The 16,519-nt window shown below is 45.7% G+C and overlaps 1 protein-coding gene across 2 annotated transcripts in view; it reads left to right on the forward strand.

Moving 5' to 3' along the window:
- LOC137504197 (transmembrane protein 87A-like) overlaps positions 1-16,519 on the forward strand; it is a 234,116-nt gene that overhangs the window by 198,758 nt on the left and 18,839 nt on the right. For both annotated transcript variants that reach the window (XM_068232293.1, XM_068232294.1), the window contains 3 exons: positions 8,646-8,771; positions 11,313-11,450; positions 13,753-13,890. In XM_068232293.1, coding sequence (XP_068088394.1) covers positions 8,646-8,771; positions 11,313-11,450; positions 13,753-13,890 — 402 coding nt within the window. The remainder of the gene's footprint in view (positions 1-8,645; positions 8,772-11,312; positions 11,451-13,752; positions 13,891-16,519) is intronic.

The following is a 16,519-nucleotide window of genomic DNA, read 5'->3' on the forward strand; positions in this document are numbered from 1 at the left end:
AGTCCTACAAGCAGTTGTTAGTAAGTCATAGTAGAAGAGTTTGTATATTCACATAGTTCACCTGATTGTATTCTATGTTTGCTGATGCTGTCTTAGGCCTTCTCGTGAGCCAGACGAGAGTCTGTGTATTGACAGTTTATTAGAGAGTGTGTTAATTAAAATAATACTTGATAAGTACTTATAACATTCATACTGTATGCAGGGTCACATTTTTGGAAAGGCCACAAAGGTCCAGGCCTTGGTCAGCTACTGCCCAAGGTGGGATCTGCATATGGAAAAGCGGTTACCTAATATGTAAGAAAAGGCAGTAAATGGAAAAGGGAGGTAGCAAATGGGGAACAACACATAAAAAAGTGAAGAAATGGTGCCCAAGGGACCTGTACATTAAACTGAAGGACTGCTGTGCATGGATGGTACACACAGAAAAGGGGGATGTACGTAGAAGGAGAGGGGTGCTGTCGTACATTGGTATGGAGCATCAGGAAGATTGCCTAGGGGTGAAAAAAGTATAAATCCAGCCTTGTGCATATGCCAAATGACCTTCAAACTCCACTGATCTGATTGTTAATGTAATAATAACTCAGTTCCCCTTAGAAACAGGATTAGTAGGAATGGCTCCCCTGGTTGGGGAGGAGTGATCAGATTGCTCTGTGGATATGGTGCTTTAGATCTGTTCAGGCACTGCTGCAAGATAGGGAGACAGGAGAGAGCACACTCAATGTCAAGGAAGTAAGATTGGACTGGCCAGTGGTGGAGTAATCTCACCTTAAGTGGTGGCTGGATAACCATTATGGGTGTGCCAACAGGAGCACTTTGTCCCACTAGCAAGGGATGGGGCATGCAACAGGTGACCTCCTTCCTCCTCGCGTTCAGCTGTAGCTTGCTGTTTTACAAAACTTCCTGCTACTCAAGCGTTACCTGCACTCTGCAGGCACTCGGGATGCAGGGGTTGGGTGTGGCCACTGGCCACTTATGGGGAGTAATTTGTTGTGAATTAACACAAGTAAACTCATGACATGACATAAACTTGGAGGATTTGCTTTCATATTTCCCCTCATAATGAATGTAATAATAAAGCATCTCCCTGGTGGTGTGATAGCTTCCTCTACCTCCCTGCAACCACTTCCTTTCTTTATGGATGTCTTTTCATTTATGCTATCTAATGTGTTCACGGCTGGAGGGATGCTGAGGATACATTTACTTCCCACATTTCTTCTTGAGCTTGTATTATTTTATAGCACTTTAGGAAGACAATACTCTACTTTGTGGTGTATGAGAAGTAACCCTGCTCCATGCTTCCTCAATGGATTTATTGCTCTGATTTTAGACTACTAGAAGCATTATGCATGCTTCTAAGGCACCACAGTAATGTAGAACCTACATACATGACAGCTGATCATAGCTGTCCAATGGAAACATATTATTTCGGCTTATAGCTAGTAATGTAGAACAGTAATGTAGAACCTACATACATGACAGCTGATCATAGCTGTCCAATGGAAACATATTATTTCGGCTTATAGCTAGAAATATAATTTTAAAAATGTAACCCACATTGATACATGTAAATAATATTTTAGCCTCACATACATATGTTATAGTCCTACTTCAAATGAGAAAGTTTGTCCTGTTTTTTAAATAAATAAAGATTAGACACATGGAGAACTCTTGATTGAATGTCCATTAATTTCTCTGGTATGCAATTGTACTGTAAGCTCATGCCAGGCCACCTGTAGCCTGTGTTGTCCACATGAGAACAAAGATGGGAGTATGTGAAGGGGTGAATACAATTAACGCAAATGGCTTTTTGCTGAGTAACGTCATGGTCGTCTTGTTTTCAGATATATGGCCAATGCTGTTCATGGCAGAATGAATCTGTGTCTTGGCAGGAGAAGTTGAATGGCTTTTCACAGTGCATTCATTAAATGTGTCCCTAAAAACATTCCAATGACACTCAAGAACCCATAACAAAATATAATACATATTGTGTTAGGCCTCATGCACACTACATGTGATTTCGATTTTTACATGATCCAATTTTTGATTCCGATTAAAAAAAATTACTGCTTGCTGCTACGTTTTTTAATCGGAATCAAAAATCGGATTGTATAAAAAATCGGAATAGCATGTAGTGCACACTGCAGCTTTAACATTGTGCTGCACAAAGGAATCTTGAGAGGTGGGGTATTATACAATATTCATACCTAGAGGCAGCAGTGGCGTACCTATGGCATATGACACCTGGTGCTGGGCAATAAAAGATACCCCCCACCCCAAAAAAGGGGAAGGACCGAGTGCGACATACTAAGCACGCCAAGGCATGTAATGCCAGGTATAGGTGTCCCCAGTATAGGTAATATAGTTGCCCCAGTATAGTTGCCCTAGTATATGTAATAAAGTTGCCCTATTATAGGTAGCTAGTATAGTTGCCCCCAGTATAGGTAGTATAGTTGCCCCAGTATAGGTAGCTAGTATAGTTGCCCCAATATAGGTAGTATAGTTGCCCCAATATAGGTAGATATTAAAGTTGCCTCAGTATAGGTAATATAGGGGCCCTTAGTATAGTTGCCCCAGTATAGCTACTGTAGTTGCCCCCATTATAGGTAGCATAGTTGCCCCATTATAAGTAGTATAGTTGCACCAGTATAGATGCCCCCAGTATAGATAGTATAATTGCCCCAGTATAGCTAGTATAGTTGCCCCCAGTTTAGGTAGTATAGTTGCCCCAGCAAAGCTGGTATAGTTGTCTACAGTGTAGGTAGTATAGTTGCCCCAGTATAGCTAGTATAGTTGCCCCCAGTACAGGTAGCATAGTTGGCCCCAGTATGGGAAGCAGCACCAGAAGGAGGGGCAGCAGGGACAGTGGCGAGGAGGGGGGCTAGACCCCCCCCCCTCCCTCACCTGGGTCCCCTTCTTCCGCACTCTCCCCCATTTCAGGTATGCGGCATATAGGTGGGGAATAACTCATCTGACTCCTGCGTTCCAGGCGCTGGAGTGCTGCATCACTGTCACGTGCAACAGGTCTCCGTTTTAAATGTCGCTCACTGTGCTTCCGCTATTCAGCTGATTTAACATCTGGAGAGGGACGGTTCGGAAGGAGGGCCCCTCTCCCTGCCGCTGTCCCCGCTGCACCTCCTTCTTGTGCTGCTTCCCCCTCCTGCTCATGGCCTCTGCTCTGTGGGAGGCCTTTTTGACACCCCCTCATTCACCCGGTGCACCACGCCCCCTGGCGCCCAATGGACAGAACGCCCCTGAGAGGCAGTGTGTTTTAGGTTATCTAGAAGGAAGTACAACTTGGCCAGAAGTCAAAAGGGGAACTGGCCTAAGGCAGAGTGTATACTTGATGAAAAAAGTGAGTTTTGAGGGCATGTTTAAAGATACCAAAGGTTGGAGAGTGATGAAGCACGTGCAAAATCAATAAAGATACAAAACAAATCAAACAATGCATTTTACAGGTGTTGATCTCAGGGCCGGATTTGTGGGCAGGCCAAATAGGCCCGGGACTAGAGCGGAGCCTAAGGGAGGGCGGGTTAACAAACAGGCTCTACATGCCATCCCTAATGGCCATGTTGTCTGCAGCCGCCCCCGCCCCTCCGCTTAGCTCTGCACGTCTGTGTGCATGTCTGTGTGTGCAGCAGCCACGGCGGCGGCGGCTTAAGACAGGGACAGCTTCACTTCTGTGAGAGGAGCAGCGGCCACATCATTGCACCTCTGCCCGTTGTCACTCACTGAATCACTGGTAGTCCCTCCACCTCCCATCTTCAGGTTCAGCCAATAAATTCTGAGGAGGCAGCATTAGGAAGTGCCAAAGCTGCAACGCAATTGGTGGATGGCTGGTGCTGGGAACTGATTGGTGGCAACTGCAGGCGGGTTTTCTGGTTGCTGGATACGAAGATAGGGAAGCTCATATGTGTGTATGCGAGGGCTGAGGTGCAGGTGCCAGGCGGCATAGTTTAAGGTCAGCAGATTCTGAAAGGGGGGGGGGGAGGGGGGAGCTAGAGGACTGGTGGTGCTGTGCTTTGTCTCTGATGCTGTGATTACAGCTTTTTTTAACCTGCAGTGTTGCCGTGCCTGTCGGAATGATGATGGACATGATGACAGCACAAGTGACAGTCAGACACAGGGCAGGTGACATCTGCAGAACTGGTAAGTGACCTCTGGTGCAGCTACTTTGCATGAAGGGGGGAGGTCTCTCCATGCAGAGTAGCTGTACTATGGTAAGTCATTTGCCTGTTCTGCAGATGTCATCTCTGCCCTGTGTCTGACTGTCACTTGTGCGTGCTGTCATTGTGTCCATCATATTATATACTTATGCCTGCTCCTAATCCCTCTCCCTTCATCTTATGGTGCCCCTGCTCTCTCTCCTTAAACTCTGCCCCCATACATCAAGAGATCCTCGGATAGTATGCCCCCCATTCATTCCTGGCCTCTAAACCATACCATAAACCATACTGTGGCCCCCAGTTCTGCTGCACCCACCCCCCTACTGCATGCATGGAAAGGGGAGTCATTTGGCTACATTTACTTCGAAAGGATGGGGGTTGTCATCTGCGTACTCATATTCGGAGCCCTCCACTGCTGTCTGCGACCCTCTTCTTCCTATTCCTTCTGTGTAACAGCAAAACTGCACTGGGCATGTGCAAGTACAGTCTGTACATGTCCAGTAGCATGAAGCTGCTTGTGTGAGGAAAAAGCCATACTCTATGTAAGTGGCTTTGTGTTACTGGGCATGTGCGAACCATACCCAGTATAATTGGGCTTGTACACAGACAGGAGGGCAGCCTTAAGAAAAAAGATTGTTCTGAGCAGCAGTGGTAAGATTTGAATATGCTTAGAGGGACCCAGCGCTGGAACAGGGGACACGAGGAGTATCTGCTAAGGTAAGTATTACTTTTTTATTTTGCTGCAGGTTCACTTTAAGACTAGGTTTTGTGAATAGGGTGTTTTAGACAGGGAGGGGGGGGGGGGGGGGGGTATCGGCGGTGTTGATTATGATGTTGTCCGTCAGGGGGCGGCTGGTGTCAGTGGGCCTTGGGCGGTAAAAAGTACAAATCCGGCCCTGGTTGATTTGATTCTGGTTTAGAAGCATAAACTGGAAAAAGTCTGTTACATTACAACATTCATTCAAATCTAATTTTAGTACGATAGAAGAAATACCGATAGACCTTGTTATACGATGGAGAGCACGGTTACTCAAAAACAAATATCTAAACCCTTTAAATGTCATAAACATTATTTGATTGAAGTGCAACCCAAGGTTTTTTGCTTACACATTTGGCTTTTAAAATGTGTATATCATCATCGGGGGGGAAGCAATAATCTTAATCCAAGAATCATTGTGGTTTTGTGAAACTGAGAACTTGTCCTTAAGGTTCCTGTCAGTCTGGAAACCTTTCTCACAAGGATGTTAAATGCTTCAGGTCGGTTCCCAGATGCATCCCCTGAATATTTGTGTAACTAAGCAGAATATGATGTCACCACATTACTCCCCTTAAAGGCTAATGGAGAGGTACTCAAAGTTATATAAATACTAAATAATAATAATAGTAAGCCCCAGAAGCAATCCCCATAAATAGTGAGTCTGCATCTGAGCTGTCCCTAAATCTGCATCCGCGGACCCCTTACTTGTGAGTCACTCTTTCCATTACTCTTGAGTATATGTCACTGCAGAGACATTACTTGGTCAAATAAACTGATTCTGATTACTATGGACCTGTAAGTGCCAAGTTTACAAATCACTTAGAGGTCCACTTTAAAGGGGTCCCAAGATATATGCCCCAGGTAAATGTATTCATTTATGACCCACTATATACCCCAAAGGAATACAAAGTAAGTGAGTATTGTCTTAAAAACATTATTACTATCAAGAAGCACCTCTGTTTAACTTCAGCAACCACCCCTAAAGAGCTATAATGAGAGTGACCCGTGTAACGCCGGTCGATTCAAAAAGGAGCTGTACAAGGTAAGCATTTGGTGCAGTGCTGGAGAAAGTAAAATACCTTGCGCCCACCAGGGTAATGCTGGAGAAGGGCCAATTTCCTGGGGCAGAGTGAGTGGGGGGGGGGGGGCTGGCTCCTGGTATTCGCCGCGGCTGTGTGGCTGCTTCCCTAATAGTTACACCTCTGTAGGAGCAAGTAGCAGTGAAGCTCACATTAGCAGCGCTATTATACAAGAAGACCCACAAAAGGTCTGCAGTAAAACCCCCACTTGGCTTGTGGCCAAGTTAACAGGTTTTTTTGCTGTTTACCTTATGTCAAAATGTAAGCTTTGCTTTATACCTGATGAATAGCAGTTCCTCCGTCCAACTGCCAAAAAGTGTGCAGAGAGCAGGGAGGCTGGCCGGCGTCTTTGTATAAATACTTTTCAGGAAGTGTCTTTATAAAGAATAAAGGCCATGCTGAGAATCCCTTATGAAGACAGAGATGGATTAGTCCAAAACCTGTCTGCTCTGTCAGATTTTTACTACTTTCTGTAACTGACAGCAACATAGGAGAAAATAAATGTATGTCTAATTTTACTCTGGAAGAAATGTACTTCTTATTTGTATGTGTTTACAATTATTTTACATTTTTTCGCGGGAGTGGTCCTATAAACAAAAAGCTAATATATTTAGGGCACGCAGATTGGATGCAGAAAAACTGACTCCAATGAATGCCTATGGGAAAATCTGCATCAGAAAAATCGCGTTTAGTGGAAACAGGCTCATAGGCTTTCATTGGAGTCAGTTTTTCTGCATCTATTCTGCATCCAATCTGCGTGTAGTGGAAACAGGCCCTAAGTCATAGCCTGAGTATATATGAAGTGTATATAGTACTAAATACACCATATATACCTTCTATCATGAGTTCTTTTCAGTTGCACAACAAGAATAATGAAAATTAGATCATCATCTATTAATGCCAAGGAATAGGATTTGTATTATCTGCTGCATGTGATTATCTTGTTTTCTTCCAGTGTGTCAAACTGATTGATTCAATCTTGGAAAACACAAAACACTTTCATATGTTTAGAAAAATAATTTTAAAATGAGGTATGATGTTAAAATAAACAAGCATAAAGCCAACAGAAGGCATTGTTTGCCTGTATTTAGCAATGCTGTTCTGTAAGGTTCCTCTAGTATTGTGTTGAGGTAATACTATTTTATTTTACAAACATGAAGTGTGAGAGATATGGAGGCTACCATATTTATTTCCTTTCAAACAATACTAGTTGCCTGGCAATCCTGCTGATCTCTTTGTCTGCAGTAGTGTTTGAATCACACACCTGAAATAAGCATGGGGCAAATCCAATCAAACTTAAAGAGAGTCTGAAGCCATTCTAAAATCTTCTTTTTACCTTCTATTTATGTTAAGCAGTATCAGTAGACCTGAAACGCTGCATTCCCGTGGCAAAACAAAGGTTTTAGACCCCCCCCAAATCCTGGGGCAAACGTTCAAAGTCATGCATTTTGCTGCCCGGGAAGGCAGAGCTTTGCCCTGTAGCTTTACCTCTACTGAAGTCAATCTGTGTGCGGATCGCCGCCTCTCCCCACCCCGCTCTGTGAAGAAAGACTGAGAGGGGCGGGGAGATGCAGCGATCGGCGCACAGATTGACTACAGTAGAGGCAGAGCTACAGCGCTAAGCTCTGCCTCTTACAGGAAGCGCTGCCCACAATTTACCCTGTGGATTTGGGGGATATAATCCCCTTGTTCTGCTGCGAGAATGCAGCGTTTCAGGTCTACTGATACTGCTTAACATAAATAGAAGGTAAAAAAAAGAATTTATTTTGGCTTCAGAGTATCTTTAAAGGAAACCTAAAGTGAAATAAATCTGCCCTGTTTAACATACTTAGGGCTTCTTCTAGCCCCTGTAGTCCTTCTGGTGCTGTGCTGACATTCTGTGCTGATCCATTCAACGGGTGTCCACTCTGAAAGCTGCATGCGCAGCGAAGCCTGCAGGCCTCCTCAGCTGCAATTGCCCGAGCCCCAATCTCTCCTAAATACGGGAGCAGTAATCGAGGAGTCGCGTGGTCGGGGCTCGCTCAGCTTTCAGAAGGGCATAGCTGCTGAATGGCAAGGAATGCCTGTGAGGGCTCAGGACTACAGGAGGCTGGGAGAACCCCCAGGGGAATTAAAATAGGCTGATTTATTTTACTTTAGTACCCTTTAAAGTACACCTGAAGTGAGATGGATATGGAGGCTGCCATAATTATTTCCTTCTAAACAATACAAATTGCCTGGCTGTCCTGCTGATGAGAATGGATTAGAAACATCACGGACATTCTTAGCACAACCCCCCTTATCTACAGTAGGTAACAGGTGTATGGATAAGATAATGCGTTCTACACTACTTGCATAGTGGGCATTACCCTAGCAATGCACTCGTTATCTTGGTAATGCAGGCTGTGCTAACTACACAAGGTGGGCTACATAAATGGCATAAATACCTAGAAACTTGCCATACACTGCCTGCGTGTGGTAATTTTACCAGCATTTGGTGATTATGCCCCCTTATCAGGAAGAAGAGAACAAATGAAGAGGGCAATGTCTGTTAGCTGCTTTTTTGGCACTCCATGTTGGAGAAATGTTGTAACTTGATTTTCTTTTTTATATTTTATGTATTTTGTTTAGTTTAAATTTGAGACTGACTGATTGTTTTTTCCTTAGACATCAGACAATGTACCAGCCAACCCTGCTTAAATGGGGGAACTTGTATTGAAGGAACCAACCAATACAAATGCAACTGTCTTCCAGAATGGAAAGGAGCTAATTGCCAGATTAAAACACAAACAGGTATGACATATCTTCATAACAAGGGAATAACATAAAATAATTAGATATGGCCTGTATACTGAAAAAGTAGTGATATCTTCTGCATTGAAAAACTGGTGCTCCATCTATATATTTTTTGAGTGTAGCATTATAATGGGAGAGTTCAATACCTCAAAGGATGGAGAAATCGCTACATGTTTTTTATATTAAAAATAAAAGGATGCAGTGCATATATATTGGCATGAGAAAGCATGAAGCTTAGCAATTAACCAGAATAGCCCCAGTACAAAATAGCCATTAAGGGGCGAGGTGGGGAGAGGTGGAGGGACGACAGCATGGAGCAGGATTGAGCAGCTTCTGGGGTGGGGTAGGCAGGGCACAAATGCCCTTGGCCATTGCTGTCACATCTTTAAGCAACATATTATTATTATTATTGATGATGTATATAGTGCCAGCATGTATAGTGCCAGCACCGTGGCACTGTACAACATCATACAAGGTATAACAATACAAAATAAACAATACAACAGTTAAACAAGACAATGGTGGATTACCGCTAATGCAGTGAACAAATCAACTACAGATTTTTACTCAGCGATTGGAGATATGTGCACACATTACACAGCATTGTGAGACAAAAGGGGACGATAGCCCTGGCCAAAAGGACTTACAATCTAAAGGTTTAAGAAACAGGACAGTAGGTAAAGAGAAGCTGTGTATGAGATGGTAGAAATGGTGGTCAGTGGCTGAGGTATCCTAGGTAGGAGAGTATGCTTGCCTGAAGAGGTGAGTTTTCAGATTGTGCCAAAAAAAGGGGAAGTGTGGGAGAGTGGCAGATATGTTGAGGGAGGGTGTCCCTGAGAAGGAGTGAGGATCGAGAGAAGTCTTGTAAGCACTAATGAGAGGAGGTGACCAGAGAAGAAGACAGGAGAACATTGCTAGTAGAGCGGAGATTGTGTGTAGGCTTGTAGCTGGAAATAAGTATATTTAGATAAGAAGGATCTAGGTTGTGTAAATTTTTATAGGCGAGAGTAAAGGTGGCCATACATCAGACGACTTGGCGGCCGATCGACCATCCGATTCGATTATTATAATCAAATTGGATGAAAATCTGTACTGCCAAGTGCATGCCTGACCGACAACGCAACCAATTTCAGGACGAAAATTGATTACATTCTCGATCGCGCATGCTGCAAGATGTTGTGCCAAAACTCGATCGGGTGCCCAGCAGGAACGGCGTGCAATTTCCCAACGATTGACGAAAGAGACAAAACCCATATTGATTCGCTCTCCCCCCAATGTAAATGTCCCCCTGGTGCCCCGTGTAAAGTATACATTACCTGTCTGCGGCCTGCGCTTGCCCTCTGCTGCTCTGGGCGCATCCCCCTCTCCATACACGCTTGCCCCGTGTGACGTCATATATGCGAGTCCTTACTAGGGAACCACGTGGGGCGCACGTGTATGCAGGGGAGATATCCCGGAGGCAGCGGGGGACAAGCGCAGGCCGCGGACAGGAAATGTATACTTTACACGGGGCACCGAGGGGGATTTACATTAGGGGGCACAGCGTTGGGCCTAAGGCAGCGGATGCGGCGTACATGGCCAATTCTGGATCGATTTCAGCATGAAATTGATCGAGAATCAGCCTGTGGTGTATGGGCAGCTGACATATTTCTCTCTTATCAGATGCGATAAGAGAGAAATGTGTCTCTTGGTCCAATCCCAGATGTATGGCTACGTTAAGGATATTAAATTGTATCCTTTGAGTAACTGGCAACTGGTGAAAGGACAGATGGATAGGGCTGTAAAAGTGGTTAGAGAGGTGGATGAGTTGTGCAGCAGAGTTCATGATGCACTGTAGCGGAGCTAAACGGTTAGCAGGGAGGTCGCAGAGCAGAGAGTTGCAATAGTCGTGAAATAATCAGGGCATGCACCAGATGTTTGGTAGTGTTCTGTATGTCAGAGACTTAAAGAGAAGCCTGTACACATGAGAGATTCTTGACCAAGACGGCCTCGGATGGCTCCTATGCTAAAGTTAAATCTAATGTGTGTATGTAATGGAGTTCATAACATTTGCTGATCACCTTGTTTTCTACTAAACTAAAAAGAACTCACCTACGTCAATGCATTTAATAGGTGCACATTTCTCTAACACGTTTATGTGCTTTTAGATGGTGGAGCTGTGGAAAAAAATACTTGTGGAAAGTACATTTACAGTTCTTGTAGGTCCACACAAAGCCTGTAAACCGTTGCAGGAGGTTTTTATGAAGAGCACATGAACAGCATTGGACTTTACTGTTAGCTGAGAAACTTGGAGAGAACAACTGTCTTTTCATGTGGTTGTAAACTTGCAAAGTGCCTTTTAATATAAATTTATTTTGGATGTCACATTTTTACTATGATATCACTGGCTGCAAAAATCAGCTGAAGAACAGCTGTACGCTAAATTAGCTCAATCAGACCTGCAGCTGCTTACATAGAATCAAGGGACTGACGAATTGTTGATGCTTGATGCATGAATCGTCTATTATTCTGCTCATTTACCTTTGTTTTGCTTTAAAGCCCCCCCTGAGTGGCCGGTAGTCAATGATGCTGCTTTAAGTCGTAAAGCAGTGTGCACAAGAATAGACCGTACTCAGCATTGTAGCTGTGACGCCGGCTTCCAGATGAAAGGCACTCCTGAAAACAGTGTATGTCAAGGTAAGACTAATGCCCATGTTAATGACATACTTAAAGAGACTCTGAAGCGAGAATAAATCTCGCTTCAGAGCTCATAGTTAGCAGGGGCATGTGTGCCCCTGCTAAAACGCCGCTATCCCACGGCTAAACGGGGGTCCCTTCACCCCCAACCCCCCCCCCCCTGCAAAATCAACGACCAACTTGGTCGTAGATTTTGCTCTTCCTGGAGGCAGGGCTAACGGCTGCAGCCCTGCCTCACAGCGCGTCTGTCAGACGCGCATCACCGCCTCTCCCCCGCCCCTCTCAGTGAAGGAAGACTGAGAGGGGCGGGGGAGAGGCGGAGGTACGCGTCTGATGGACGCGCAGGAGGCAAGGCTACAGCGGTTAGCCCTGCCCCAATGCGGAAGCGCTCCCCCGCTGCACGGAGGGGATTTGGGGGATCAGGGACCCCCGTTAAGTCACAGGATAGCGGCGTTTTAGCAGGGGCACACATGCACCTGCTATCTATGAGGTCTGAAGCGAGATTTATTCTCGCTTCAGACTCTCTTTAATTAGTATTTGAACAGAAGGACCAGAATACAGTAAAAATATTTAAGATCAGTTTAAAAGAGAGTTAGGGTGGACTTACCTCCCCAACCACCAACATAGCATAAGCAACGAGAGAGCTCATACGTTTTTTGCAAAAGTAGAAAACCAACTTTATTGTGTCACTACATCCACGGACAGAACAACCAACATTTAAAATCAACTAAAAGTGGCCTGTATCGAGCATACTAGCATCCCTGCATTTACCACGCACCACACACTCAATTTCCCATAACGGTATCGGTACCGATATTTGCCGTGAGAGAGCTGTATGTGCATAAGAAAAAAAACAGAGAGGCATTCCTCCTCAGCTTGCAAGCCTAGGCAAAATAAATCCAATGTGATCTCACCAGTCCATGCTTCAGAACACCGCCATATTGCGATCTCATCACTCAGGATTTCCTCAAACGGTGGTTGCAGTCACTGGACAGTACTGTCCCTCAGGCATCTGCTCGACCCGCTCTGCTAAGGTGCGCCATAGCGGGGAACGCGCACTGAGGCTAAGTTTTGCCGGCGTGTTGGTGCAGCTGCTCGGAGCACTCCAGGCCACGTGACTTAGACCCACCCACCGACACTTTGCGCCCGCCCACTTGCGAGCTTCGTCAGGGTGTACGTGGCTTACCTCCCCAAGCAGACTCAAAACAGTCAGTTATCGGTCGAAAAATCATTTTATTCGTAACTCCAAAATTGCAACGCTTGTCATGGGTCTATGCCCGCATCATCAGGATATAACAGGAGTAACTGCTTTACGAATCTCGCCTCCTTCTGTTGAGGCTACACTGTCTGGTGCTAACATACTACTCTATCTAGGGCTCTCAATTATTTCTCCCTTTGTGTTTTTCAAGTGTTAATGACATACTTCCTATAGTTTGAAGAGAGAGGGTGGCTAATTAAAGGGAAACTGAAGTGAGAGGAATAGCTTTACCGTAATAGCTTCTCTAAGTGACAAAAGACGGGTATAAGATCATTCTTAACGTACCACTGAACTGACAGATAAATAGCGGAATAAAGCCCATGGTGGGCTAGATTACCTGGTCCTGAATGTGATCTCGCTGCTCATTTCCGACAGGGCCGATTCTAGACGTTTTGCCGCCCAAAGCAATATATTGTGACAACAGCGACGAGCAGCGAGATCACATTCAGGAACAGGTGATCTAGCACACCATGGGGCTTTATACCACATTTTATCTGTCAGTTCAGGGGCACTGTAAATGATAGCAATGGTAAAATGAGTATTTTTGTGTATGGATCCTTTTCACATTTTGGAGCGCTATACTGTAGCTGAAATATGTAACCATATGTGGCTCCTGTCATCATTAGTATATTCTGAATTCCTACATACAGTGGCTATTGGAGAAAACGATTGGTCATGTCATGTTGCAACGCATGATTTATTTGGGATAGTGAAATTCCTGATTATTATTATTATTACAATATATGGATTTATACAACACTGACACATCTTCTACAGAGCTTTACAAAGCACATACATAACTTTCTCTCAGAATTGCTCACAATCTAATCCCTACTATAGCCATAGGCTAATGTCTGTACTATAGTTTAAGGCCAATATGATGGTAGCTAATTAACTCATCAGTATATTTGTGCATAGATCTTTGGTGAGTCCTCTCCATTTGGTTTATTAAACAATTTACGGTGGTTTGATGCGATAACATGGCTTTGGTGAATGTGTAATATGGCTGCTGCAGGAGATCATGGTAGCGTGTTTTCCCTACAGATGTTAATGAGTGTGAGGTGTACAAGATTGAAGGACTACCACGGCTTTGCGCATACTCCTGTATAAACACTCCAGGCTCTTTCCGTTGTGGTTGTCCTGCAGGATACAAGCTGCAAGGTGATGGTAAAAACTGTGAAGGTAAGTGGTCTTTTGCTATCTCTGTTTCCTCCACAATTAGATTTTCCCTCACCCAGGGCTTAGGTGTGAGCTTAGCTTCCTCTTTCTCCTCATGCACCCTTATTGAGAGCCGGCAATAAAGGTAATGCCATAATCCCAATCCCGAGGCTGGTTTCACACCGGCGTTGCGGTGCGATGAGCGCATCATAACACCAGTGGCGTCTCTATAATAGGGCGCAGGGGGGCGTGGCGCACCGGGTGTCAGACACCCAGGGGGTGTCGCCATGACCCCCCATAGCAGCACAGCAGGAGGGAGAAGCAGGGCTAGATGGAGGGGCTGTGGAGCCTGGGACCCCTCCTTCTGCCTCTCTCTTCCCCCTCCAGAATAGCGGCGACAAGTGCGGGGCGGCCGGAGGCGCATGGACAATTACCTGATTTCCGCGTTCCAAGCGTGGAGCGCAGCGTCATGACGTTACAGGTCTCCGCCTCCAATGCCGCCCACTGTGCTTCCGCTAATCAGGAAGCACAGTGGGCGGCATTGGAGGCGGAGACCTGTAACGTCATGACGCTGCGCTCCACGCTTGGAACGCGGAAATCAGGTAAGTAATTGTCCATGCGCCTCCGGCCGCCCCGCACTTGTCGCCGCTATTCTGGAGGGGGAAAAGAGAGGCAGAAGGAGGGGTCCCAGGTGAGGGAGGGGGGGGATATTTCCCCCCTCCCCACCGCTGCCTCCACAACCCCTCATCTAGCCCTGCTTCTCCCTCCTTGGGCACCTACACTGGGGGCAACTATACCAGCTATACTGGGGGCAACTATACTAGCCATACTGGGGGCAACTATACTAGCTTACTGGGGGCAACTATACCAGCCATACTGGGGGCAACTATACTAGCCATACTGGGGGCAACTATACTAGCTTACTGGAGGCAACTATACTAGCCATACCGGGGGCAACTATACTAGCCATACTGGGGGCAACTATACTAGCTTACTGGGGGCAACTATACTAGCCATACTGGGGGCAACTATACTAGCCATACTGGGGGCAACTATACTAGCTTACTGGGGGCAACTATACTAGCCATACTGGGGGCAACTATACTAGCCATACTGGGGGCAGCTATACTAGCCATACTGGGGGCAACTATACTAGCTTACTGGGGGCAACTATACTAGCCATACTGGGGGCAACTATACTAGCTATACTGGGGGCAACTATACTAGCCATACTGGGGGCAACTATACCTGCTATACTGGGGGCAACTATACTAGCCATACTGGGGGCAACTATACTAGCTTACTGGGGGCAACGATACCAGCCATACTGGGGGCAACTATACCAGCCATACTGGGGGCAACTATACTAGCCATACTGGGGGCAACTATACTAGCCATACTGGGGGCAACTATACTAGCTTACTGGGGGCAACTATACTAGCCATACTGGGGGCAACTATACTAGCTTACTGGGGGCAACTATACTAGCCATACTGGGGCAACTATACTAGCCATACTGGGGGCAACTATACTAGCTTACTGGGGGCAACTATACTAGCCATACTGGGGGCAACTATACTAGCCATACTAGGGGCAACTATACTAGCCATACTGGGGGCAACTATACTAGCCATACTGGGGGCAACTATACTAGCTTACTGGGGGCAACTATACTAGCCATACTGGGGGCAACTATACTAGCTATACTGGGGGCAACTATACTAGCCATACTGGGGGCAACTATACTAGCTTACTGGGGGCAACTATACTAGCCATACTGGGGGCAACTATACCAGCCATACTGGGGGCAACTATACCAGCCATACTGGGGGCAACTATACTAGCCATACTGGGGGCAACTATACTAGCCATACTGGGGGAAACTATACTAGCCATACTGGGGGCAACTATACTAGCCATACTGGGGGCAACTATACTAGCCATACTGGGGGCAACTATACTAGCTTACTGGGGGCAACTATACTAGCTTACTGGGGGCAACTATATTAGCTATACTGGGGGCAACTAAACTATACTAGCTATACTGGGGGCAACTAAACTATACTAGCTATACTGGGGGCAACTATACTGGCTGGGGCAACTATACTAGCTATACTGGCTGGGGCAACTATACTAGTTATACTGGGGGCAGCTATCCTGGCTGGGGGCAACTATACTAGCTATACTGGCTGGGGTAACTATACTAGCTGTACTGGCTGGGGGCAACTATACTAGCTGTACTGTCTGGGGGCAACTATACTAGCTATACTGGCTGGGGCGACCATACTAGCTATACTGGGGCAACTATACTAACTATACTGGGGCAACTATACTAACTTCATTGGGGGCAACTAGCTTCACTGGGGGCAACTATACTAGCTACACTGGGGGCAACTGTACTAGCTATACTGGGGGCAGCTATACTGGGGGCAACTATATTACCTACACTAAGGGCAACTATACTAGCTATATTGGGGGCAACTATACTAGCCATACTAGGGGCAACTATACTAGCTTACTGGGGGCAACTATACCAGCCATACTGGGGGCAACTATACCAGCCATACTGGGGGCAACTATACCAGCCATACTGGGGGCAACTATACTAGCCATACTGGGGGCAACTATACTAGCCATACTGGGGGAAACTATA

This window comes from Hyperolius riggenbachi, chromosome 4 (genome assembly GCF_040937935.1).
Source record: "Hyperolius riggenbachi isolate aHypRig1 chromosome 4, aHypRig1.pri, whole genome shotgun sequence".
In the NCBI taxonomy this organism is placed as follows: Eukaryota; Metazoa; Chordata; class Amphibia; order Anura; family Hyperoliidae; genus Hyperolius; species Hyperolius riggenbachi.